The sequence below is a fragment of the Anas acuta genome, chromosome 32 (genome assembly GCF_963932015.1).
Source record: "Anas acuta chromosome 32, bAnaAcu1.1, whole genome shotgun sequence".
Lineage (NCBI taxonomy): Eukaryota > Metazoa > Chordata > Aves > Anseriformes > Anatidae > Anas > Anas acuta.
In genome coordinates, this window is record NC_089010.1 from 495,948 (window position 1) to 523,002 (window position 27,055).

A 27,055-nucleotide genomic window follows, 5' to 3' on the forward strand; every position below is an offset into this window, starting at 1 on the left:
GCGGGGCTTCGGTCCCTGCCATGAGGACTGCCTTCCACCTTCCAGAAGCCCCGAGGCTTGGCGAGCAGCTGCCCCGTGGGATACGGGGCTGCCAGAAGACCTCAGTGGGCAGCCCCCGGTTCCCCCAAGGGAGGCGGGCACCCTTCCTGCCCTGTGCTGGCACTGAAGTTGGGTCAGAGCAGCTAGGGATCAGCCCAGAGGGATGGGTGCTCCAAGAGCTCTCAATGGGGCACCCCTCCCCCCGCTCGGGGGGAGGAGGTGGAAGAGGGTGGATGGGGGGGAAGGTGCCTTTGGTTTCTTTCCTTTGTTTCTCACTTCTCTATGATCCTATATATATAGGATAATAAATAGAGAGCTACATATATAGAACAAAAATATCAAATAAAAGTACTTAAATATGTTTAAGAAAGGTCAAATAAACAAATTTAAAATATCTTAAAATACGTATATATTAAATTTTATATCCCTATATGAGATACTATTTACTAAATTGCTTACAAATAACAGAACAGTGTGCAACAAAAGTCTCTGGAGAGGAAAAAGTATGTTGAAGACTACGTGTCGGACCAGAAGGCTGAGATTTCTCTCTTAATTTCCTAGTAAGAAAAAAAAAAGACAAAATTATGACTCAAACTACTATCACTGATCCGGGGCACAATCAAATGCAAACACGTCCCCTATTCATTCATAAGTGAAGGATTGAGACCAAAAACACAACTTCATGATGAAAGCGCCCAAGTGGACTAAATAATTAAGTAAACAGGTACAACTTTGGGAATGAAAGGTTTGGTTATAGAACTAACTACCTGGTGGTATCATCCTGACCATATATATCCAGTACCAGATTTGCCCTCCATGGAACAACGCAGTGTCTCCACATACCACTCTTTTATTCAAGTTGTCAATTTTTTTTCCCTATAAAGTTGGACTTTGCCATGGTAGCACTAATGTTGAATTTAAGTTCTCACCTCTGTATTTAGCAAGTTGAAGAGGAACTCTCTGTCAAAGCGTCCTGGTCTTCGTAAAGCAGGATCTATAGAATCCAGTCTGTTGGTAGCTCCGATTACCACGATCTCCCCTCTGTTATCTATGCTGTCCATAAGCGTCAGAAGAGTTGAAACAATGGAACTAATAGAAAAATACAAGTTTTACTTACCGGTTCAGTAAATTTTGTTACATTCCACATGACTTTCTTCCAGGAGTAGTCATAATGGACAAGCTTTTTAAGGACAAGACTCGTTTTAAGACATAAAAAATAGGTAAGTTAACACAGACCACATGCTGATCTCAGGCTTAGTAAATTGGTTTCAACTATCATTTAGAAGCACCTGTTTTGGCATTGAGTTACAAGTTTTCAGGATAAATTAACGTGTTCACAGTAAATTAAACAGGTCATCATCCTTTTTTTTTTTTTTCCATTCCCCAAAGATCAAGCAGATTTTATGTAGGTGCAAAACTGTAATACCTATGAATGTCAGAATTGCGTGGAAGTGCACTTAGAACAGTTGCAGAAATCTAGACTCAGGCCAATCTTTATCACAAAACTTTGTCATAGCCAGAACCAAGAAATCCCTACCCAACCACTAGCACATTGTAATCTCTTCACAGACCAAGCATTAGGAATCACCAACCCCATAACACAGTACTTTTCCCACACTGATGTATTTTTTCCCTAAGACTAAGATTGCAGTCACCAAGCAGATACCTCAGTGAGAATCTATACCAGCCTTACCACATTAGGGAAAGCACACCAAAACCAAGTTAAATATATTAGAAGCCACAAACTTGCTGGACACAAAGTTTAATCAAGACGTTTTAGCTGGGGTGCGTTTCATTTCTTAAGGGTAAGGCTATGCTGCAGTCTGCAGAGTGGGAAGTTTATTGGTCAAATAAATTGATTAGTACTCAGTTCTGTGGTGATGCAGGTCCACTGCTCCAATCAGGCATGCCAAGTTCAATGAGACCAGACATCTCAGCACTGCTACTCCAATTTCCAAGTTCTGTTCGGGTCTCTGAGACTGCTTGATCTCAGCATATAGATCGTGCAATTAGTGTTAAACTAAAAATGAAACTCTACAATGAAAGTGTACAACTGAGTATCAAGTATCCATTGTCTATGAATTCAAACTTGTTTATATTTTACATTTTCTTTGAAAGCTATACCTCCATACTGTATGTATATGGAAAACAATCTAAGTACAGCTTCAGCTACCTTAGCGACATTTAAGTAAAAACAGGAATTCAAAATACTTGTTAGAATCTGCAATGCGGAAGGCAGTGCTGTGCAAGGGCTACGGGTTATAAGTTTTGCTACCAGCTTGCCTTGAGGGATGGAACAACTAGGAATATATATATGAAATTTTTAGTTTACATAAGATACGGATATTGAAAAAGCTTCTGAATTCCCCTACAAGCATAAGGCTTAAGATTCCTAGAAAACCGATTTTTTAAACACCAATTTAGTAAGGCCAACAAATGATTAATATTTGCTATAACAGTTGAAAGTTACGCATTTTAGCTAACACCAAAGTTCTGTTTTCCAGGCAGGCTAGAAATTATGGTCAAAGTATGGAACAAAAGCGTAATCAGGTATAGAACTAAAGTGTTTTGAACTAGTTTCTTACTCAGCTTCAAACATTTTTGCTAAGGAATGTTGCAGTTTGAAGACATACTGAAGACATGTTTTCCATATAATTGAGAGGCTGCCTGTGAGAATTCAAACACTGGTAAACATCATGAAATCACAGGCATCATAGGCCAGTTGAAACAGGAACTAATCTGGTGAGTTAGCACCTAGGGGTCTCACTAAAGGAAAAGAGCCACAAAGACACCTCTCATACTATCATTTAAGAAATGTAAACAAGATCAGGGGAAGAAGAGATTTACCAGCTAGCTCATGCCAGTCAATTTGGAGTATTTCTGGCTTTAGTCAAACTAGCACAACTGGCAGAAAGCAATCAGAAAACAGGCAGATGTGAAGGAAAACAGAACTGTCTCCTCCACACTGACCTATAAATAAGCTTTGTGTGAAACAAAAAAGAAAATTAGCCTTACGTGGTTGAGCAACATAGTCATATTAATAGAAAACAAGAATGATACCGAAAGATCAGGGGGTTGGCCTGTTCTCCCACGTGCCTGGTGACAGGACGAGGGGGAATGGGCTTAAGTTGCGCCAGGGGAGTTTTAGGCTGGATCTTAGGAAGAACATCTTTACTGAAAGGGTTGTGAGGCATTGGAACAGGCTGCCCAGGGAAGTGGTGGAGTCACCATCCCTGGAAGTCTTTAAAAGACGTTTAGATGTAGAGCTTAGGGATATGGTTTAGTGGGGACTGTTAGCGTTAGGTCAGAGGTTGGACTCGATGATCTTGAGGTCTCTTCCAACCTAGAAATTCTGTGATTCTGTGAATGTGGTCTTGTTTACTGGAGCGCACAGGAGCGAGACCATCTATCTCGTCAAAGAAAATAATTGAAGGTCGCATCTGATAGGCCTAGCACGAAAACACAGAGTAAAACAGCATTATTTAAAGGAAAAATGCACAAAAACATCATGGTTGGAATGTCATCTAAACTACATCTTTCATTTTAGCCTCTGGGACCTCTACTGATAGAGCTACTGGAGTATCTGGCATGACTAACAGAAGACAGTCTGTCTCAATCCACTGTATCCGGGTGACAGGAAGCAAATCGTTCCAGTAGTTCTTACAGCTGACATTCACAGCAGAAACACTGGCATTTCCATTTCAGTGGGAAAAAAAAAAACTAACAAAATACGAAAAAAGAGCAAGTTCTACTTAAAAACGTTGACCACAGAAAATAATGGTTTCAACTCTGACAGAATACACTGTGCATTTCAACCTCACCTGTTCAAATAACACACGAAGTTGGCGTTCTGATTCCCCCACGTATTTTCTCATGCAGTCCGAAGCATTTCTCATAAAAAATGATATTTTCCTGTCACTTCGGCTATATTCACTGGCAAGTGCACGAGCAACTAGTGTTTTCCCTGTACCTGGGGGGCCATAAAATAGACAGCCTCTGCAATAAAAAAGCAAAAGTAGGCAGGAAAAACAACTGGGCTTCCAGGCAACATGTTACAATTGACTTCCACTAGATAATCCCTTCTTGCTTACAAACTAATCAAGCTGACTTGTACATAAAACAGAGAACAAAACCACTCCAACCCAACTAACCCAACTTTTTAAAAACACCAGATGGTAAAACTTAAAATTTTAAGACATTGCTTTTATTTTTAACCTACAAATATTCTTGATTCTATCCGTTTTTAAGAAACCACTTTTTGCTACTACTAAAACAAACGTTCACCGCTGCCAAAAATGTTGAAGCACGGAAGCATATTGATACCTTAATCGAACTTTCTCCTGAAAACAGCTGACTTACGATTTATCACTGTAATGAGTTACCTTGGGGGCTGAATATTGAACCGCTGAAAAACTTCTGGATACAGGAGGGGAAAAATCACCATCTCTTTCAAAGCTGCGATGTGTTCCGAAAGACCACCCACGTTCTCAAATCCAATCTAAAGAGAAATTCAACACAACAGAGTTTGTATGTTAAAGAAAGCAGCAATCTAGATCAAGGTTTCATCAGAAATTATCTCAGCACAACGGAAACATTCTGGGCAATTTTTGAAGTTGCTTTAGAGAAAACCATCAACAAAGGTAGTAGTAGATGGCACACTGAGATCTTTCGTAATCACTGGAAACACTCGCTGACACGATGATTAGTTTACGACTTACCGCACTATCTATTTGCATTGCATCTCCCTGACTTCTTCCAACTTTCTTTTGATCCCTCTGAACTCTCTTTAGGTCCTGTTTCTGACGTTTCACTCGAGAAGTCCTGATTTGAATTAAGGAGAAGTTATAGGGCTTCTTTTTCTTTAAGACGCAGCTCGAAGATTTTTGTTTTTCGTAATAATGCCAAGCAAATGTAGAAGACATTAATTAATATATAGAAGACCTAATTAATTGACATAAACTTACACAGTTACCTTCAGATAAACTTAAACATGGCTAAATATTCATTTGAAGGAGGTTCATCCCTCCCCTATTCTCTAACGACAGCAACCTTCTTGGAGATATGCTCTCACCATCCTCACTGCTCTCACCACCGTCCTCCGTATCACACGTGCTAAGCAAGGGAGATGAGCAAGAGGGTGTAGAATCACTGATGTCATCTGCACGTCTCTGTCTGCAAGCAAGCATATAGACCAGAAAGTTCAAAAGAAAACAGAGCAGATACTCAGTAACACCAAAAATCAAGGGAATTCTATCTCAAAATTTACTCTGAGATCTATTTTCCAGTCCATTGTACTCCTTGGGAATCTGATTTCAAAGGCCATGACATGATTTTCCTCGTGACAACTGTCTGCTTTCAAGAATGCTCAACAAAATATCTGGCAATCAACAGCATTCTCTACGCACTAACTGCTTACAGAATCCAAAAAGCCTTTATCATTACTAAGGCAATTTATGATTTCATTTAGATCTTTTATTGTTTAAGGTTAACTTCACATAGAAACATTAGTTGATTCCAAACAGAAACTAGAGTCAGTATTTGACTGATAACTTTTTCTTTTTCTTTTTTTTTTTTTTAAATCTAACAAAACTTCCATAAAGCCTCTCCCTCTAAATCGAATACAATTATTTTCGGTTTTAAGAAAATCATTTGTATCCTTCAAGATTAAATAGTCTGACTAAGATTTTTAAGGGGGGATTCTGGCTTCAGTTCCAGAACCAAAGAATTTCAGTTACAGAAACCCAAGACACTACCTCCATAATCATCTTATCAGTGACCCACAAATATTGGATTGAAAAAAGAAACCAACTTAAAAGTATCCACCTCCTCCCCTCCAAATATTTCTTTCCTCTCTACCTTAAGACTACCAAAGTACCGTTCATAAACTTACTCTGTAATTACCACTAAACTGAAAACCCTTTGAAGCATTATGCAGTAAGGAGACTGACAGCTCTACGGATAAGTAAGAGCTATCACTAGCCATACACCAACCTGGCACGTCTCCTACATTTTTGTGACCCAGCATTTTCAAGTGACTCTTTCTGTCTGACAGAATGGGGCTGGCCCGAGTTAGTCCTCTCTCGATCTCTTTGTCTTACTGAAAGGAAAAGAATTTAGAATAATGATACAGATACATTTAAAGAGAGGACGATATCAAAAGATAAAGAAAATGCCACGTGTTTCACTCATCCCTAATTCCAGAAGAATTTTTAACTGTTTTTGCTTTTCATCAGTGCATGGCACAAGTGGAAAACTACGCCCTGCTTAAAGGTGAACTGAAAATCACAAGAGCAAGACTATTAAGTGTGATTAAGTACTGTTATATCAAGGATACATAGCACTAAGTATGCCAAACAGCAAAGAAATACAATGTGCACAGGACACACGTGTCTGATAAAAACAGTGAAGTTCATGTGCAGAATGAAGGTACAGAACTGAAGCAGTACTGTGTGCGCAAACACATGTATTTGCATTCAAAAGTTTTATCTCACTTATGTGCACGAAATAAGGTTTTAAGAGAAACTGTGCGTTCAACCTACTTTCCATAGGAGCTTGGTAGCGGTCAGCAGGTTTACTCTGTCGAAGGTTGTAACGCCTTGGAACATCTTCACCATCATTTTCTTTGTTCTCACTTCCTTTTGATGTTTGTAGTGTACCACAACATGACACCGAATCGTTAAGTACTTTTGCAAATTATATGAAATCCAAAATGCATTACACAGATGCCTGTAAGTTTTATTATTATCATTATTTTAAGGACACAGTGGATCCTGCAAAACCTTAAGATGAATTTATGCAAGTCACGTTTCAGAAATCACAAATCCTAGCAGATGAGCATGCATCTAGACATTGTTCTGTCCTCTCTGAAACTGCTGATGGACTTGTCATCAGCCTCAGTGTTTAACAACAGGCAAAATTCTGTCCTATTGCTTAGCTAAGATGCAGATCTTCTGAAAACAGCTATTTCAGAAAGTCGCTTCTTAGTTTCAGAAAGTATTTAGTGGAAAGGGTTTTAATAATCTGTAGGGCTAAGACTAAGCGTAGTAATCTAAGTCCAAGTCTAGCTCTGCCACAAATTCTGTGAGCAATAATGGGCCAGACACAGGCTTGAAGCTCACCAATGAGAAAACAATGCCAAATGCACATAAGCTTAGGCCATTAGCTTCTGTCAAGTAACCTGAAGTTGTTTCATGAAAGATGGTAAAAAACACAAGAACCAGAGTGCAATTATCTACTGGGTTCTGGAGAATATCCTCTCACGTTAACAGCAGGACACCGAGGAAGGAACATACATACTCCATTCACCTACCTGTTTGCCAAAAGGATCTTTTTTTCTTGGAAAGCACTGCCCTCTTTGGTTTTTATTTTTTAACCCCAAAGGCTGCATTGCTTTCTGAATGCAAGGTAGGTGCCATGGGGTATACAGACAGCACACGGAAAACTGAGCGATCAGTAAATGAGTTTGTGATCACTACCATCTCCAGTCCTTGGTGTTCCAACCCTTCTATCACAAAAGCATGAATTTCTCTGCTGTATTGCTCCTCTAACCCTTTCCTTTTTCCAATAACTTCCTTTATAACAACACTGACACTTTCCTCACTCTTTTCTGGCGTATTTTTCATTATAAAAGTATATTCTAGCTCTTTCCTGATTTAAAATTGTAGTTTGCATTTTGATCATCAATTAATTGACCCGGGCTCATTTCCCATTCAACATGCTATTTAAAATTCCTCTCTACAAGTCTCTACTGCACAGCTCCCTGAAACCCACACACTTTAACCAAGCTTCTCCCTCTAGACTGGCCCCCGCCTTGTATTCAAGCTACTCTTGTTAAGACTTTGAGCTAGTGTTTTCCTAACTAAACCTCCAAAGGAGTCAACTCTGCTTCTCCCTTACTAGTTCGTGGCCCAGCCATTCTTCCTCTGAAGAACTTCCCTCGGGTTCCCACCTGCCACTGTGCATCTCTCTGCTCCTCTGGGCCTCTGAAGGGAGGAGCAAACTATTTTCTGGGGCTCAGCCTCCTGTCACTGTCTCTCTGAGCTCCTTTGCAGGTGTGCAGGTGAGCTCTATCACATAATCTAACTCGTCAGCTCATCTACTTTTTTTTTCACCTGTTCTGAGCTCACTACAGTACAGCCCTAGAGCTCATACTAAGGCTTGTGAAGTCAATAGCAACACAGAATTTTCACAGAAGACAAATACCCAGTAGATTAGCTTGTTTCAATTGTTTAAGACAAGGCTTTTGGTTAGAACAGAGTAAAGAAAACTTAAAACCAGAACTCACCAATCTCATCTGGACTGCCAGGTCCAGTTCTTTCAAAGTCCGACTTCACACAGGTGAAGATATCAAGGTTCTCCTAATTCCAAGCAGCAAGAAAGATCGGTCACAAACGTGCAGAAAAACAGACGTGCATACACGTACATCCACTGACAGACACGTCTGTCTGTTGATGCTTACACAGTAACATTATCGAGGCATCCCGTACACACACAAAAAATAAATTATTGCACAAGAGGAGAGAATGGGAATATGATTGCGTGCACCCACAATCAGTAACAAGAATTTCTGCTCTAAACCAGGGCTCAGTACATGCAGTGGTTAAATACTTGCCCAGATACAAAACTGAGTGCGTTAGTTAATCATAGGTTAATAACCTACAGCGTGACAGAACCAAGGAAAAAGAACTACCTTTCTAGCAGACATACCAAAAGAAATCATACAGGCGTGTGAGAGATGCTAATAAAAAGTACTGTGGACAATTCTGGATTCATTTCACAGCCCTGGGCAACCAGCTCTAGCTGTCCCTGCTTGAGCAGGGGAAGGTTGGACCAGGTGACCTCCAGAGGCCCCTTCTAACCTCAACCATCCTGTGATTTGAGAGAAAAAGAAGGACATTCAGAGCTAAACAAAAAGCTATGAAAGTAGGTTATCGGGAAGTTTTAAAACGATGTGCCTATCATTCAAAAGAACAGTAATTTAATAAAATAGTTTAATTTAATAGAGCAAAACTAAGACAGAGGAAGTATGATTGCTGCATACAACTTTAACAGGGGTTCCTCTAGAGACAGGGGTTTATTTAAGCTCTCAGGCAAGGCCAGCACATGAACAAATATACATAAAGTAGCCATCAGTTCATTCAGCTGGAAATTTGAAAGGCTTCCAGTTCCTGAAAACTCTGGGAGCAGTTTGCAACCAAGGAAGAACTCCGAAATGCAAGTTAGGTCAATTAAAGAAAACAGCTCCATTTGCCTGTAACAGATGATTAAAGCTACATGATACTGGAGATTCTTTGTGAGCTCTCAGGAAAAAAAACGTTAACAGGAATCAAAATTCGAGCGAGTGACCAACACAGGAAGCTATGCACTGCCTTTTGTTAAGCTTTCCAAGTAAGTGCGTTCCTGAGCATGACGAGAAATATGATTTAGGAGTTAAGGATAAAAAGCTAAACAGCTTAAACTGCCAAGCTGAAGGAAAGCACCAGTCTTTTTGCATATTCAGTCCCCCTGGCAGAGCTTTTAGTAACATTTAGAGTAAAAACCCAAGTCCGAAACAGCTGTTTGTAAACCGTGCCCATTCAAAAAGCAGAAGGCAATTCAGAAACTGGAGTGGAAGACATGCACTGCAGCATCTCCCCGTTATCCCACATCTTCTGCAGAAGATGCTTCCTCCACTCTTAAAAGATATCTGGAGCACAACCGTATCAGTAAGACATGAAGATATAACCAGAGAGCAAGACCAAATGGTAGTTTAGACCACGCTATTCTTTGGAAGGAAGTTATTTCAGTTCAATTAAAATTACAACTAAGTTACTTCCCTACGTGAAATACTCTACAAAAGTGGCAAACTGACGGAGTACTTGCTCTGTCATTTGTACCTCAACATCTTCCCAACATCTTTGGCATCTATGCATCTGCTCCATTTCAGCCATTTTTTGTAGCAAAACTTCAGCAGTACTAAGATACAAAGTTGACATGTAAGAGCAAAGTTAGGCATGTATGAAAAAAATAAAACAGCACACATAATCAGTAAGAGATTTTAATGGAGTATGCACAAAGCAAAAGTCATTGGCACTTAGCCAAGATTTTAGACATTACCAAAAAATCAGGTCAAATCTTTATTTTTGATAGAGATTTAAGAACAAGCTTTTGAGGATTTGCAAACATACGCTGTTTTCAGGTTTATTTTCCCCTCTTACTGAGCACATTTAAAATATATATATTTAAATGCAGGAGGAAAATAAGAATTCTGACATCCTAGTAAGATGTTATAAAAAAATTATGTCAACTTTTAATCCTACTTAAGTTGCTCTGCACAATAGCATTAAGTCATTTTTTGTTAACCGAGGAAAGGCTGTTTGTTCTTCTCTACATGGGAATCTCAGTTTCGTGTTGTAGAAAATGATGAAATGCAAGGAAAGCAAATTCTGAAGCAGAAAACAATTTTGGCTTCAGAAACAGAAATAAACCATGGACAGAAACGCAGAATCCCTAGGACTACTTTGCTTTGACTGTATCAAACCGTCCTCAGTTTCTTAATCAAGCATTACATTCACTTTTGTGAGTATGGAACAAAAAGTTCATTAAAAATGAACGCACTTCTGATGCTAAGAAAACTGCCAAATGGGGAAAACTCAACGAATTGAACTCTCAATGCCAGGAGCAGCCATACCTCTTTGCTGTCAAAATACAGAGCAAGTCGAGGCCAACATTATGCCATAGTGCAAAGGCTTGCTAAGAAAGATCATTTTAAGAGGTCTGCAAGAAAAGATGACTTACTTTGTTATAGGTTTGTCAAATAGAATGGACGAGTTAGTTATAGAGTACCGACTGCGTCCGACGCTACAGCTGCGGCGCAGCTCCAAGTCCCTGTTTTCTCCGTGGACTCGTCTCACAGTTTTTGCACCAGCTCTACTCCTCAGTGTTCTGGTGACTGAAACGCAGAAACAAAGTATTTTGAAACACTGAAGATGGGATTCTCCTTATTTCACCGTTGCTCTTGTAAAATGTAAACAGACAAACAAAAAAGGCACCCTGAAGTGGATTGATTTTTCTTTAAATTTCAGATCAGAAGTTGTTGTCACAACCACTGCATTCCACTTACTTATCGCTCTGCACGTTTAAACTGTCTACTTAAAACTGTGACCTGTAGAGAAATTCTTAAAGAGACTGAAAGCTAGCCAGACAAAAACAAACGTGCAACTTTTGTTCCATGCAGGAGGGAAATCTACTCCAGTTATTTCTGTCTTGGAAAAGGGAGAACAATCAACACCTTTCTCTAAGGTGTTTTCACTCCATTCATGTCAAACTGTATCTAACAGTGCTCAAAACAAACACTATTACATTGCAAGCCTCTTCCTAAGAGGTGTATGTTTTATTACTCTGTTTATGCATGCAGCACTTTCATTTCCTGCATTATGATCTAACAGCTCAAGGAGGTAAGAATCGTTTCAAGACAAACACCCAAACACCACATAACTCAAACTCGTGCTTTTTAGAAAAAAGCCTGCCCATTGTTTACCATACAGCACCCTTTGGCACACGTTTGTTGCTTGCACTGTCATTAAAAGAGCCAAGAGGACAAGGGGAAGGGAAGAGCTACGCCACAGTGGTGGTAGGATCACAGCTAAGGTTTACTTTTGTGGTTGCCAACTATAAAACTAAGTTTGAACTTACCAAGTATCAATTTACTTTGCACAATTAGAACAGTTTGCTTTGTGCCTACCAAGCCGCAATTCACACTGCTCCCTCCCCAAGGAATTCATAAAATCTCCTATTTGCACCTACCTCTCTTCACAGAAAAGTCACTGATGACTGAATTCAGCTGACTACAGAAGGCTTTGGGGCCAAATGAAAGCGATGGAGTGACCAAGTACCATCCTCTTCAGTAACCAGCGTAAATAGGTATCCCGGGGAGTTACAGCCACTTACCTGTGTTATATTCTTTTTTTTGTTCCAATTTCGGCTTTCTCAACTGCCTACATTAAGAAAGAGGACAGGGGAGAGAAGGGAGAAAAGAGTTTTTGTGTTAGACCCATCAAGGGTGGGAAATTTCACCATGTTTACAAGCCAGTGCTCCATGGTATACAAAGAGAAGCCTGTAGGCCTCACGGAGGATCCAGACCCCAAGTCTGTTGCGTACCATATACACGCGGTTCTGTATGTACCCACATTTCCTAGCTTGCTCATGTTGAATTCTCAAAATTATGAGCAATAGCACCCAAGCGGATAAGATACGTGTCCTGGTTTCGGTTAGGACAGAGTTAGTTCTCCTCCTAGTAGCGGGTAGGTTGCTATGTTTTGGCTTAGGAAGTGTGAAAGGATGTTTAGAGGAGTGCTGATACCACCCCGATGTTTCAGTTGCTGCAGAGCAGTACTTACAACAAGCCAAGGACCTTTCGGTGTCTCACTGTCCTACTAGCGATCAGAATCGGCGCACAGCAACAGCTGCGAGGGGACAGACTCAGGATGGCCGACCCCAACTGGCCAAAGAATTCTATGCCTTATGGCAACACGCTGCACCATGGATAGGGCGGGGCAGCCGGGCTGCTAGGGGTTACGCTGGGCACTGGTCAGCGGGTAGTGAGCAACTGCATTGTACATCACTTGTTTTGTACACATTACTATTAGCAGTACTATTATCATCATCATCATTATTATTTTCCTGTCTTAATAAACTGTCTTTATCTCAACTCGCAGGCTTCACTTTCCCGTTTCCCTCCCCCATCCCAGAGAGGGAGGTGGGAGGGTTGGAGAAGGGCTGTGTGGTTTAACCCGTCCGGCAGCTAAACACCACAACAACACCTCAAAGGGGTTGGGGAAAAAAACACATGTTTTTTTAGAAAAGCAGAAGACTTCCACTGAGAAGAGGGATTCTAGTTTTAAGGTACTGGTATGCCATCAGCATGCTCATAGGCCTCTGCTGATTTTAGCCGGAGGTTTATCAGGCCACAACTCACTGCACATGCTTTCTCTCTTGCTTTTCAATCTACAAATCGAACAGAGATTGAACATATAGAAATACAGTACCTTGAAAAGCGTCTTCTGTTGACATTTCCCCTCAGTATCGCCATACTTTCTTCAAAGCTGGAGACCGAACACCGCAAGATGCTTTTTCTCATTGATCTTAAACAGTGTCCGTTGAAACATTCAATACTGGTAGAAGAATAATCCCAGCACACATATGTATGTATGGAACAAAAAGTTCATTAAAAATGAACGCACTTCTGATGCTAAGAAAACTGCCAAATGGGGAAAACTCAACGAATTGAACTCTCAGTGCCAGGAGCAGTGTCCTGGTTTCAGTTAGAACAGAATTAATTTTCTTCCTAGTAGCTGGTAGAATGCTATGTTTTGGCTTAGGATGAGAAGAGTGCTGATAACACCCCGATGTTTTAATCGTTGCAGAGCAGTGCTTATACTAAGCCAAGGACATCTCAGCTTCTTGCTCTGTCCTGCCAATGGGCAGGCTGGGGGTGTAGCAAGAGCTGGGAGGGGACAGACCCAGGACAGGTGACCCAAACTGGCCAAAGGGGTATTCCATACCATCTGACGTCATGATAAACAATATATAGGGGTGGCTAGACGGGGGATGGGGGCCAAACTGCTTGGGGTTAGGCTGGGCATCGGTCAGCAGGTGGTGAGCAATTGCATTGTGCATCACTTGTTTGTACACATAATTATTAGTAGTACTATTATCATCACTGTATATTATTATTATTGTTATTGTTGTTATTATTATTATTGTTGTTGTTGTTGTTATTATTATTTTCCTGTCTTATTAAACTGTCTTTATCTCAACTCATGGGCTTCACTTTCCATTTCTCTCCCCCGTCCCAGAGAGGGAGGGGGGAGGGTGAGCGGACGGCTGCGTGGTGTTTAGCTGCCGGCCGGGTTAAACCACGACAGTCTTTTTGGCGCCCAACATGGGGCTCAAAAGGTTGAGATAACGGCAGATCTGACCAGAGTGCGTTAAACTAAAATTGGTATAAGTATTAGACCTGCTTAATAGTCACTTGTCATAATGCTGATTGCTTTAATCTCAACTCTGCTGCGCCTGTTTTCCAAATTGAGTATTATAGCACATTATTTTCCGTATGTGCTCTCTGTCATGTTGTTTATCCTCCCTGGGCCCTGGTTTCAGATCATTATGGTACTGTGTGTTGTAACAGTGGCTTGTGAGATGATGAAATATCTGGTCATGACTCTAACTTGGTATTTGTACTCAGTAACATCATCGACTCTATACTTTGGAAACTGTATCTTGGAAACTATTAGAATTATACCTGTTGCCTTTTTTCATTAGGGAGTCAATCTGTGGAGGGGAAAGGGGAAGATATTTTTTCTTACTTGATCACTCTCCCTTTCTCCTTCACCACCCTCTTATCCTCCGAGCTTGTTACAATAGCTCTCCAAGATATTGAATATCCTTGGGATACTCAGACCAGCATGGTCTTTTTGTTATGCCTCCTGAATGCGCTTCAGATTCTGCTTTTGCTCAAAGTTAAACAACTACTTAGGAAGCTCATCTGGAGATCTGCCTGGAGGCAGTATAGTTGTGGGTGGCAGGGAGTATGGGAGGATATGGGCAGGCATCTAGAGCAGTTGGCACCCCCAGTGTTTTGGAAATTCACCCCTGAACAACTGCAAAATCCTAAAAATCTGGCAGAATGCTTGAAAAAAAGGTGTCACGACTCTGACAGTTCCAAAGTAACACAAATCATTGTAACGTGCTGGGGCCTGGCTCATGCCTATCGAGCTGCCATGGATACTGCTATCAACTTAATGACAGACCCTGCGGTCAGTCCAAGTCCTGGGACAGATCCAATGGACACTGCGACCCCTACGGTGGACTCTGCAGCTGCTCCAGTTCCAGTTCCTGCAGCTGCTCCAGCTCCAGCTCCTGCAGCCGCTCCAGCTCCTGTGGCTGTGTCAGAGAAACGAGCTGTGGCAGTGCAAGTCAACCCTGCAGAGGGTATTCCAATCCCTGTGGCAGACCCTGTAACGGGGTCAGAGAAAGGAGCGGTAGCCGTACAAGTTGACCCTGCAGAGGGTATTCCAACCCCTGTGGCAGACCCTGTAACGGGGTCAGAGAAACGAGCTGTAGCAGTGCAAGTTGCCCCTGTAGAGAAGGTGAAAAAATGGTATAGAGATTCAGATTGTTTCGAACGCAGAGAGTCTTCTGCCAAATCTAGATATAGAGATGACGACGACGCTGGGCCATCAGGGATTCAGGAGGAGGAAGATGAGGATGCCAAAAAAATAACAGTAACTACCTAAAACCTATAAGAGCGTGAGCTATGAGATGTGCGAAAAGATTTTGGTCATTGTATAGGTGAGCAGCTTGTCACCTGGCTGCTCCGGTGCTGGGACACTGGAGCCAATTGTGTGGAATTAGACGGCAGGGAAGCCAGGTGGTCTCTAGCAGGGATCCCTTGCTAGAGACGCTGGCATTGACAAAGCAATTGCAGATGGAGCACAATTTCACAGCCTCTGGAGGCGTCTCCTCTCAGCTGTGAGGGAAAGGTATCCCTTCAAGGAAGAACTTGAATGTCTACCAGGCAAGTGGACCACTATGGAGAAAGGAATCCAGTACCTGAGGGAATTTGCCATACGGGAAGTGATTTATGAGGATCCAGACCTCAGACAAACATCCACAGATCCAGATGAAGTCAGGTGTACACGACCCATGTGGCGGAGGTTTGTACGGAGCGCACCATCATCATATGCCAGCTCATTGGCAGTAATGGCCTGGAAAGAGGATGAGGAACCCACAGTGGATGAAGTGGCTAAGCAACTCCGGCAGTACGAAGAAAGTCTCTCCTCTTCCTTACAGGCCTGCATCTCAGCTGTGGAGAAACTTTCTAAAGAGTTCCACCAACTTAAAGAGAATCTATCTTCCTCCCCACCTGAACCAACCAGTGTCCACCGACCAAAAGAGAACACTTGGGAGAAACTTTCTGAAAAGTTTCACCAACTTGAAGAAAGATTACTTTCCTCCCCACCTGTACAAAGCAGTGTCTCAGCTATCAGGGGTAGGCGTTCTTCCACACAAGGAAGACGATATGGTGGGTACTCACCCCGTGCTACCCTGTGGTTTTACTTACGAGACCGTGGAGAGGACATGAGAAAATGGGATGGAAAATCTACCGTGACCCTAGAGGCACGGGTACGTGAGTTGCAAAAGAAAACAATCGGGAAAAAGGAATTCTCTGAAAAGTTTGCTGCTCCAACTTCCAGCAGACAGTCCTTCAAACACAGAAACAAAGAAGATTCTGACCAGGATTAGGGGGGCCCTGCCTCCAGTCAGGAGGAGGAAAGGGACAATCGAGTTTATTGGACTGTGTGGATTCGATGGCCTGGCACATCAGACGCACAGAAGTATAAGGCTTTAGTAGACACCGCTGCACAATGTACTATAATGCCATAGAGCTATAAAGGGCCAGAGCTCATCTGTATTTGTGGAGTGACAGGGGGATCTCAGCAGTTGACTGTATTGGAGGCTGAAATGAGCCTGACTGGGAATGAGTGGGAAAAGCACCGCATTGTGACTGGCCCGGATGCTCCGTGTATTCTTGGCATAGACTATCTTAGAAGAGGATATTTCAAGGACCCAAAAAGGTTCCAGTGGGCTTTTGGTATAGCTGCCTTAGAGACAGAGGGCATTAAACAATTATCTACCTTGCCTGGTCTCTCAGAGGACCCCTCTGTTGTGGGGTTGCTGAGGGTTGAAGAACAGCAAGTGCCAATCGCTACCACAACTGTGCACCGGCGGCAATATCGCACTAACTGAGACTCCCTGATTCCCATCCATAAGCTAATTCGTCAATTGGAGAGCCAAGGAGTGATCAGCAAGACTCATTCACCTTTCAATAGTCCCATATGGCCAGTGCGAAAGTCTAATGGCGAGTGGAGACTAACAGTGGACTATCGTGGCCTGAACGAAGTCACGCCACCACTGAGTGCTGCAGTGCTGGACATGCTGGAACTCCAGTACGAACCTGAATTGAAGGCAGCCAAGTGGTACACCACAATTGATATCGCTAATGCATTTTTCTCCATCCCTCTAGCAGCAGAGTGCAGGCCACAGTTTGCCTTCACTTGGAGGGGAGTCCAATATACTTGGAATCGGCTGCCCCAGGGGTGGAAACACAGCCCTACCATTTGCCATGGACTGATCCAGTCTGCGCTAGAGCAGGGGGAAGCTCCTGAACACCTGCAGTACATCGATGACATGATTGTGTGGGGTGACACAGCAGAGGAAGTTCTCGAGAAAGGAAAGAAAATAGTCCAAATCCTTCTGAAAGCCAGTTTTGCCATAAAACAAAATAAAGTCAAAGGACCTGCACAAGAGATCCAGTTTTTAGGAATAAAATGGCAAGATGGGCGTCGTCAAATCCCAATGGATGTGATCAACAAAATAACAGCTATGTCTCCAACAACTAGCAAAAAAGAAACACAGACTTTCCTAGGTGTTGTGGGGTTTTGGAGAATGCACATCCCAAATTACAGTCTGATTGTAAACCCACTCTACCAAGTAACCCGTAAGAAGAATGAGTTTGAATGGGGCCCTGAGCAACGACAAGCCTTTGAACAAATCAAGCAGGAAATAGTCCATGCAGTAGCCCTTGGGCCAGTTCGAACAGGACCAGATGTAAAGAATGTGCTCTACACTTCAGCCGGGGAGAACGGCCCCACCTGGAGCCTCTGGCAGAAAGAACCTGGGGAAACTCGAGGTCGGCCCCTGGGGTTTTGGAGTCGGGGATACAGAGGATCTGAGGCCCGCTATACTCCAACTGAAAAGGAGATATTGGCAGCATATGAAGGAGTTCGATCTGCTTCGGAGGTGGTCGGTACTGAAGCGCAGCTCCTCCTAGCACCCCGATTGCCGGTACTAGGCTGGATGTTCAAAGGAAGGGTCCCCTCTACACATCATGCAACTGATGCTACATGGAGCAAGTGGGTTGCACTGATTACTCACTGGGCTCAAATAGGAAACCCCAGTCACCCAGGAATCTTGGAAGTGATTATGGACTGGCCAGAAGGCAAATACTTTGGGATATCATCAGAGGAGGAGGTGGGTCGTGCTGAAGAAGCCCCACTGTACAACCAGTTGCCAGAGAATGAAAAGAAATATGCCCCGTTCACTGATGGGTCCTGTCGTATTGTGGGGAAGCATCGGAGATGGAAGGCTGCTGTATGGAGTCCTACACGGCGAGTTGCAGAAGCTGCTGAGGGAGAAGGTGAATCGAGTCAGTTTGCAGAAGTGAAGGCCATTCAGCTGGCCTTAGACATTGCTGAACGAGAAAAATGGCCAGTTCTCTATCTCTACACTGATTCATGGATGGTAGCAAATGCCCTGTGGGGATGGTTACAGCAATGGAAGCAAAACAACTGGCAGCGCAGGGGCAAACCCATCTGGGCTGCTGCATTGTGGCAAGATATTGCTGCTTGGGTAGAGAACCTGGCTGTAAAGGTACACCATGTAGATGCTCATGTGCCCAAGAATCAGGCTACTGAAGAACATCAAAACAACCAGCAAGTGAATCAGGCTGCTAAGATTGAAATAGCTCAGGTGGACCTGGATTGGCAGCATAAAGGTGAATTATTTATAGCCCGATGGGCCCATGACACCTCAGGCCATCAAGGCAGAGATGCCACATACAGATGGGCTCGTGATCGAGGGGTGGACCTGACCATGGACGCTATAGCACAGGTTATTCACGACTGTGAAACATGTGCTGCAATCAAGCAAGCCAAATGGTCAAAGCCTCTTTGGTATGGAGGACGATGGCTGAAATATAAATATGGAGAGGCCTGGCAGATTGATCACATCACAGTCCCTCAAACTCGCAATGGCAAGCGCCACGTACTTACAATGGTGGAAGCAACCACCGGGTGGCTGGAAACATATCCTGTGCCTCATGCCACCGCCCGGAACACTATCCTGGGCCTTGAAAAGCAAGTCCTATGGCGACATGGCACCCCAGAAAGAATAGAGTCAGACAATGGGACTCACTTCCGAAACAAGCTTATAGACACTTGGGCCAAAGAACATGGTATTGAGTGGGTGTATCACATCCCCTATCATGCACCAGCCTCCGGGAAAGTTGAACGATACAATGGCCTGTTAAAGACTACCTTGAAAGCAATGGGCGCTGGGACATTCAAAAATTGGGATACGCATTTGGCAAAGGCCACCTGGTTAGTCAATACTAGGGGATCTGCCAACCGAGCTGGACCTGCCCAATCAAACCTGTTGCGTACTGTAGATGGGGATAAAGTTCCTGTAGTGCATGTAAGAAATATGCTGGGTAAAACAGTCTGGGCTACTCCTGCCTCAGGAAAAGGCAAACCCATTCATGGAATTGCTTTCGCTCAGGGACCTGGATACACTTGGTGGGTGATGCAAAAGAACGGAGAGGTCCGGTGTGTACCTCAAGGAGATTTAATACTGGGTGAGAATAGCCCATGAATTGAATTGTACCGTGTTCATTACTATATAATACTGTATGTTATCACTACCATGACTACTATAGGTGACTAATTAGAATGTATGGAAAAGAGTGTAACCTGAGCATGACATAAATGGTATGGAATAAGGGGTGGATAGATATCCTGGTTTCAGTTAGAACAGAATTAATTTTCTTCCTAGTAGCTGGTGGAATGCTGTGTTTTGGCTTAGGATGAGAAGAGTGCTGATAACACCCCGATACTTTAATTGTTGCAGAGCAGTGCTTATACTAAGCCAAGGACATCTCAGCCTTTTGCTCTGTCCTGCCAACGGGCAGGCTGGGGGTGCAGTAAGAGCTGGGAGGGGACAGACCCAGGACAGGTGACCCAAACTGGCCAAAGGGGTATTCCATACCATCTGACGTCATGATAAACAATATATAGGGGTGGCTAGCCGGGGGATGGGGGCCAGACTGCTCGGGGTTAGGCTGGGCATCGGTCAGCGGGTGATGAGCAATTGCATTGTGCATCACTTGTTTGTACACATTATTAGTAGTAATACTATTATCATCATCATTGTTATTATTATTACATGTATTGTTACTATTATTTTCCTGTCTTATTAAACTGTCTTTATCTCAACTCACGGGCTTCACTTTCCCGTTTCTCTCCCATCCCAGAGAGGGAGGGGGGAGGGTGAGCAAACAGCTGCGTGGTGTTTAGCTGCCAGCCGGGTTAAACCACTACAGGTCCACAAATGCCAACAGGACATGAATGCACAGCAGCCCCAGCACGGGTAATTGCAGACTTATCCTTCACAGATGAAAAAGGTGACCCTGCTCAGTCTCTTGATAATACTGTGCCTATCTTCTGAAGAGGATTCACAAAGAATGGCTTGATATATCTAGAGATTAAAATATAACCCAAAAAGGTTACAAATATTATATTTGTAGATTAACTTATAACCCCAAAACAGAAGCATACGCCACCACGTCCCAAAACCAAGTTAGCCAGCAACTGATGCTAAATATCCCCCTATTAAGAGAATTCCAAGCACTTAAAATCCAGAAGGTTACAAGACTCTACAGCCAGCAAAAGAGCAGGAAAAAGCTCCAAAAACAAAAGAAACTGTCTCCAACCCTGAAAAAGGCTACATCTTACATGCCTACTGCTGTTGTTTTCAGATACACTCTGGCACAGGGAACTTGGATGATACATTTCCCCTAAACCCTGCTCCATCACTTTACCACCAATGTTGCAACTTTGATAATATTTGAAATAGAGGTGAAGGCATAAGGTCACAATTGCAGGAAGCCCCGTAATTCTGCAAAAATCAGAAGGGACCTAGAACCACAGAGAAAACACGCAAAATAACATCATTTGTTAACAACGACGTAAGAAGTTGTTAACAAAACAACAACTATCCATAAGCACGCTGTAAAAATTACTCACTTGAAGAAGAGCTGCATGCGGTAAAGGCACCTACTACTACAAAGATGGCTTTACTCGCAAAGATCCTACGAGTTGTTACCTCAAAAAGACGTGCTTCTCTCTCTCAAATTGGAAACGCATCAGCCAATACTCTCTCACCCACCTAAAGAACCCTGCACGCTGGCAGGATGCAGCGGTGCTGCGGGATGGGGACATTTCCTGCCTCTGCAAGTGAATTCTGAAGCCTGCTGCACGCACTCAGGGATTTCCCCACAACACTGCGCTCATGGCATTAATGCATGCCATTACCAATGCTGCATGCATTAGTGGAGATGCACTTCACTTGGGCCATTGCCTTCTCTCCCAGCCTTGCCATTGTCCCCCCGGCACAGCTCTAACAAGCTTTGTTTCAGCCCCGTCCCCCATCTTACCTAGTTTAAAGCCCTCTCAATGAGCCCCACCAGCTCCTGGCCTAGGATCCGTTTCCCCCTTAGAGACAGGGAGATACGATTATGTAAGGGGCAATATCTGGGTAAATATGACAACCCTCACCCCTCCCCATCTACCCCCAAATGTACAGCTCCTCCAGGACGTACGTGCAGGAGGAGCAGGCAAAGAAAGGCTAATTCAATTAAGGCTAATTTCATGGGCACCATGTTTCTTCTTCAGCCTTGATTTTGTGGCTAGAACTGAGTCTTATATACAAAAGCAAGGCTGATACAACAATTTATCAAGTTCAGCAATCCCTTCAGCTTGCTATGTTACATCTTTTCTGTTTTATCCTCATTGTTTCAAAGAGAGGAGAGAAGCCACAAAAGGCACTATGGCCCTTAAGGTGGAGTCAATCTTCAACATTGACCCTTGTGGAAGGGGACAGGCAGGGCTCCACAGTGTGCTGAAGGGTGTTCCCCGGGGCTATGGGATGCGCTGGATGGCAAGAGACACTAGAGCAAACGGGGGCCTCGGCAGACCCTGAAAGGAGCCCGGTGCCCACAGGCAAGCTGACTTAAAGAAAAAGGAGTCCACAATCAGTAAGCTTGTAAGCGCTGGGCAGAACGGGGGGTAATCCCACCAATGACTACCTGACGTGGCAACTTGCCTTGCTTATCTACAGCAGAGTTACATGGGCCTGAAGTTTCAAAACGCGCCCGTACATATTCATAGCCTGTCCCCGCTTCGTCTTAAAATTAGTCCCAAGCAGTCATTTCCGGAAACTCCTCCCATTTGCGCTTGCGCAGTGTGTCTTGGTGGCACACACGTGGTGGCACGCACCACGGTTAGCAAAGACACTGAGTAGCATCCGAGCTTAATGCCGTCAGCGCTCTATCTCGACTCGATGAGATTCCCCCACCTCCCTCTCTCCAAGCTGCCCCTGTGCCCCTGCAGGGGACACCCGGCCCTCCCTGAGTCGGCAGCGGGTCACAGAAGGGCCCTTTGTGACATCATCTGGGCACTCCCCACTGCTGCGTATAAAAGCCAGAGCAGCCAGCCCCGGCCACCCAGTGTCCGGCACGGCTGTGACGGGACAGGGCAGGAGCACGAGGCTGCGGAGCAGTCCCCGAGCATAGCCCGCGTCTTCACACAGCGCCGAGCCATTTCTGTGAGATTGCCTCTTCTCTACCCTCAGCCCGTAGTATGGAGGAGAGACGACCACCCAGTAGCCCCATGCTGGCATGGGTGGAGGCCGAGGCTCGTCAGGAGAACACAGCTCCCAGTGAACACCATGAGCACGTCATGGAGCTGCTGTTGAACGGTGAGCGAGGGCTCCCGTCAGGGGGAGCAGGGCTGGGGCTAGGGAGAGGGGGGGGGGCAGCAAGAACACCCTGCTCAGCGTCAGGACCAGCATGGCAGCCCAGCCCCCGGACACCCCCAGGGAGGTTGTGCCAGGGGTGCAAGCACGGGTCTGGAGGGAGGCCAGAGCTCCTTCCTCTCCTCCCTCCTGCCTTTGGCCACCCTCTACAACCCTCCTTCTTCTCCTGCCTTCTTAGAAGCTGACAGCTTAGCTGTCTACAAGAAAGAAGAGGAGAGCTTGTACAGCATTCTGACCTTCGTCAGCAGCACACAACAGGTAGGTGTGGCCTTGCCATGGTGGCTGTGCCTGTGTCTCCTGAGGGTCGCGCAGCTCTGCTGCCAGGATGCTGGCGGGCTGCTGGCGAGGCAGAGCTGCCACCCTCCAGGAGCCCCGCACAGCCCTGAGCCCCTCGAGGCTTTGGTCCTGCTGCTGGCCGTGGGTCTCCCCTCTCACACTCCCCGTTGGTCTCTCTGCCACCCGGCTGCCAGGATAAAGACCTGAAGATGAAGTTCCTAAGGAGCATCATCAGCGTGTGCAGAAGTGCCAAAAACTGCGACCTGTGGTGCGGCCTCGAGGACTTCTGTAACAAATACCAGCTGGCAGAGCATATTAAGGTGATGGGACACCCCCTGGAGGCTCTGGGAGGGGTGCAAGGGCAGGCTGTGGGGACGGGACTCTCGAGGGCTTTGGCGGGGGCAAGCGCTGCGTGGACACTCAGCTGCCCCTGACGGCCTTGGGGCCATTGAGAAGCCCCGCCAGCAGAGAGCTCAGCAGCAGGGAGGTGGCAGGGCGGCCCTCTGGGTGCCACAGCTGGCTGGGGGCACTGGGGCTCCACCGGCCCTTCTGACCTGGACAAGCTCTGCTGGCGCTGCCGAGCTGTGCTGCCCGGTGCCCGGTGCCATCCCGGTTGTGCTCTGCAGGTGCTGCTGGATGAGGAGCCCTTGGATGTTCTGCACACAGCGGTGCAGCAGCAAGCCATGCTTGCACTTGGCCACTTGAGGTACGTGCCCAGCCCCTGCTCTGGCCCTGGGCCTGGCTTCCAGGCTTCCCCTGTCTAGGCAGCAGCCTGGCAGTGCCAGCCGCGGGGCCGCTGCTCGCCAAGCCTCGGGGCTTCTGGAAGGTGGAAGGCAGTCCCCATGGCAGGGACCGAGGCCCCGCAGTGCTGCGTCCTCCTCCCTGAGGCCCTGAGGCCCTGCTCCCAGCACCGTGACAACGAGGCCCCTTGCTTTCTTTGCAGCTATGTCAACTCAGTGCTGGAGGGCAAGAAGAAGAGCATCCTGCTCGCCTGTTTCAGCAGTGTCTTCTTGCTGCCCTCACACGAGCATTTGGAGTGCGAGAGCCGCATCTACTACTTGAGGGTATGCTCTGGGAGAGCTCTTGGAGCACCCATCCCTCTGGGTTGATCCCTGGCTGCTCTGTGCTGAGATCTGTGCAGATCCTGGCAGAGGGAGAGGGACTGGAGATCCACTGCCACCCCTTTGTTGTCCTTGCAGACCCTGGATGCCATGGACCGCATGCTGAGGCTCTTCATAAGAAATTCTCCCCTCTCCGGCTTCAGTGAGCTCCAGGACATCTTGCAGGTCTGCCACTTGCCAAGAGCAGTGTTCCCAGGGGCGCTTCCTCACCCGGAGGGAATTCAGCATCCACTCCCATCCAGACAGACCCTACTTCAGTGCCACGCACAGGCAGCACAGGGCAGGAAGGGTGCCCGCCTCCCTTGGGGGAACCGGAGGCTGCCCACTGAGGTCTTCTGGCAGCCCCGTATCCCCTGGCTGCAGACCTTTCCCCTCCACAGACTCCTCCTGTGTCGGAGAAAAGCCTTGCCCATGGCACTCCTGGGCTTCCTTTGCGTCTACACAGTGGCAGGAATTGGACCCCTCTTCCCAGGCACTGCACTGGTCACCACTGGTGCTGCTGCTGTCCACCTGCCTCCCTGTCCGTGGTGCTTTCCTCCCGAGATCGGAGTGCTGCGGGAGCCCAGCACTGATGCTCCTGCTTTAGCGGGCATCAGCTCCCAGGGCAGACCAGCACTTTCTCCCCTCACAGATTCTGCTGCCCTTTGCCAACTCCCACAGCGAAGCTATTTGCGAGAGGGCCGTGGGGAGGGCCGCGAAGCTGACCAGCTGGCTAGCCACACGCTTCTCACCGGAGGTAAGGAGCCACGAACCCCTCCAGCCAGCCCACCTCCCCTTCCCCGCAGACCACATCAGCCTGCAGCTCAGGGGTGCTGCCGAGGCAAGCCCGGCTACAGACCCTCAGCTAGGGCTCAGCCCTGAAGCAAGGGCCTTCAGCCCTCCTTTGCCCATGGACCCCGAGTGGGGGATGTTCCCAGTCCCTGAGAGCACTCTTGGGAGCCAGCTCTGCCCCCCGTCCTGTGCAGGCCTCAAGCGCCCAGGGAGCACGGTGGGAGAGCAGGCATGGCCAAGGCTGCTGACTCACCTGGGAGCCAGCCCTGGGCACACTCTTGGCTCCAGGACTTTGGCCCCAGCTGCCTCCCACAGCACTTCCCTCCTCTCTCTCTCGCCCAGGACCACAGCGCTGATGGAGGATACACTGAGTGCAATGTGCCGCTCCTGGGACAGTTGGTGGGATGGCTCCTCCTCTGCCACACTTGCGAGAACAGGCAGATACGATGGGAGGCTTCGGATGCTCTTTATTACCTCTACCAATTCATCCAGAAAAACAGTAAGAGAAGCTGTGTTGGGCTTCCTTCCCCTCCAGACACAGGCACTGCCTGAGGCACTTGCTTCTTCTCCTAAGTAGTGCCATGGAGCGCTCTTGTGGAGACCTCTAGAGCGGTCTTCCTAGAGAGAGGATCCCTGTATGTCCCCCTCGTATCCCTGCACTACAGCGCTCCAGCCCTTCGAGCCACCCCCCACACCTCAGTTAGGCCAATAGCGTTTTAGTTGTGCGATTTGCACGCAGGGCTCTCGTTCCTTTGCGTGTCCCAGGCTGGGAGCATTTGCATGTGTACCCCTGAGGCACACGTCAGCCCTTGCTCTCTTGCCATCTCCGTTGCTCCCATCAGCTGTCTGCCTTTGCTTTCCATCTCTGTCCAACACTGCCTCCCTGGGTTCTGCAGCATCTCCGCCCTCCTCAGCCATTCCTACTCAAAAGCTCTTTTCACCACTTGGTAAGCCTCCTAACAAAAGTGGCTTGTCCTTGTGAATCTTCTTCTTTTTGTCCCCCTCCGCTGCCGTGTTTAGGAAGAACAGCACCAGAAGCTAGTCAACAGCCTCAGGGGAAAGCTGAGGCCATACCGAGGCTTCCTTTACCCACTGCCACGGACATTGCCACGGTAATGAGTTCCTCCCTTCCTGGCACACTTGCCCCAGCAGCAGCAGGAGACTTGTGGGAACACAGGGCTCCAGCATCAGTGCGGCTGGTGTGGCCTCGCTGTTCTGGCCCGCGCGGTCCTGCTGTCCCTGAGTAGGGCCTTTCCATAGGCCTCCCAGCAGCAGTTTCTCCTGGCCCTCCTGGCCACCAGCAAGCCCCGCATATCTCCAGGGCCAGCACCCTGGGCCCGTGCCTCCAACCCTGGTCCCTCACCCCGAGGGCTCTTCTCAGCCCCCACCACGCAGGGACTGCAGCCCCTGCTTCCTGCTTTCCCGTGGGCACTGCTGCCAGCACGCTCAGGCATCTGTCTCCAGAGCTGCTCTCACCGCTCAGTTCTGCAGCACCATCGGGGCACTTGCTGCAACGTGTCTTACGTCCCTTCCTCCTTGCAGAACTTTGGAAAATACCTCCAGCAGTCTCAGAGGACAGACGTCATCCTCAAGGTCATTGAAGCCCTGAGAGACTCCAACACATACGACAAACAGGAGGTCAGCGGTGTGCTGCACATGGCCATCGAAGACCCTGCCTCCTGGCTGACCGACGTAAGTGGCCTGCAGTTGGATTGCCCTGCCCGTTAGCCCATGTCAGGCCCCGCTTCCTCCCTCCCACGTCCAGCCCTCTCAGGCACCGCAGGCAATCCCTGGAAGCCATCCCAGAGCCATGGGAAGGGCAGTTGTGTGAGTAGTGGCTGAAAGTACGTCTGCACTCCACTTTTGCCTCTCCAGGTGCCAGAGATCGTGAGGTGCATCTACAGACACGTGGAGTACATCAACACGGCATCAGCCCGGCGCAGCCTGGACATCCTCATCCTCTGGCTGGCCAACCAGCGGCCAAGGGAGGTGGCCAGCACCCTGCTGCAGATCTCGCCATCATCTGACAGGCATGCCAACCTTCAGGGCTTCTTGTATGGGAGGGGAGGGGACAGGAGACTTTCCGCCTGACACATCCACAGCAAACTCCAGGGCCCTGCTCTGCGTTTTCAGAGCAGGGCCCTCCACGCCGCCATGC

The 27,055-nt window shown here is 46.5% G+C and overlaps 2 protein-coding genes across 8 annotated transcripts in view; one reads left to right on the top strand and one right to left on the bottom strand.

The window, feature by feature from the left end:
• Positions 1-27,055, bottom strand: part of LOC137846463 (ATPase family AAA domain-containing protein 2-like) — a 165,399-nt gene that overhangs the window by 113,251 nt on the left and 25,093 nt on the right. For 2 of the 6 annotated variants that reach the window (XM_068664409.1, XM_068664407.1), the window contains 8 exons: positions 8,324-8,396; positions 6,579-6,674; positions 6,031-6,136; positions 5,111-5,211; positions 4,758-4,849; positions 4,422-4,537; positions 3,861-4,035; positions 3,119-3,488 (listed from right to left, as the gene is read on the bottom strand). In XM_068664409.1, the coding sequence (XP_068520510.1) occupies positions 3,339-3,488; positions 3,861-4,035; positions 4,422-4,537; positions 4,758-4,849; positions 5,111-5,211; positions 6,031-6,136; positions 6,579-6,674; positions 8,324-8,396 (909 nt within the window). In that variant the 3' untranslated portion in view covers positions 3,119-3,338. Of the gene's footprint in view, positions 1-547; positions 1,129-3,118; positions 3,489-3,860; positions 4,036-4,421; positions 4,538-4,757; positions 4,850-5,110; positions 5,212-6,030; positions 6,137-6,578; positions 6,675-8,323; positions 8,397-13,065; positions 13,204-27,055 lie in introns of those variants that run through there. The other 4 variants (XM_068664413.1, XM_068664412.1, XR_011090491.1 and 1 more) reach the window with 4 other exon arrangements.
• LOC137846470 (maestro heat-like repeat-containing protein family member 7) lies at positions 22,031-26,991 on the top strand. 2 transcript variants are annotated; one of them, XM_068664432.1, is made up of 8 exons: positions 22,031-22,672; positions 22,908-23,325; positions 23,632-24,291; positions 24,758-24,862; positions 25,240-25,396; positions 25,918-26,009; positions 26,440-26,589; positions 26,773-26,991. In XM_068664432.1, exons 3-8 carry the CDS (start codon positions 24,217-24,219, stop codon positions 26,986-26,988), a joined length of 795 nt encoding a protein of 264 aa, XP_068520533.1. In that variant the 5' UTR covers positions 22,031-22,672; positions 22,908-23,325; positions 23,632-24,216; the 3' UTR covers positions 26,989-26,991. The 2 variants fall into 2 exon arrangements, with proteins under 2 accessions (XP_068520533.1, XP_068520534.1); XM_068664433.1 differs by lacking the exons at positions 22,031-22,672; positions 22,908-23,325 and having other exon boundaries at positions 23,603-23,711; positions 23,949-24,291.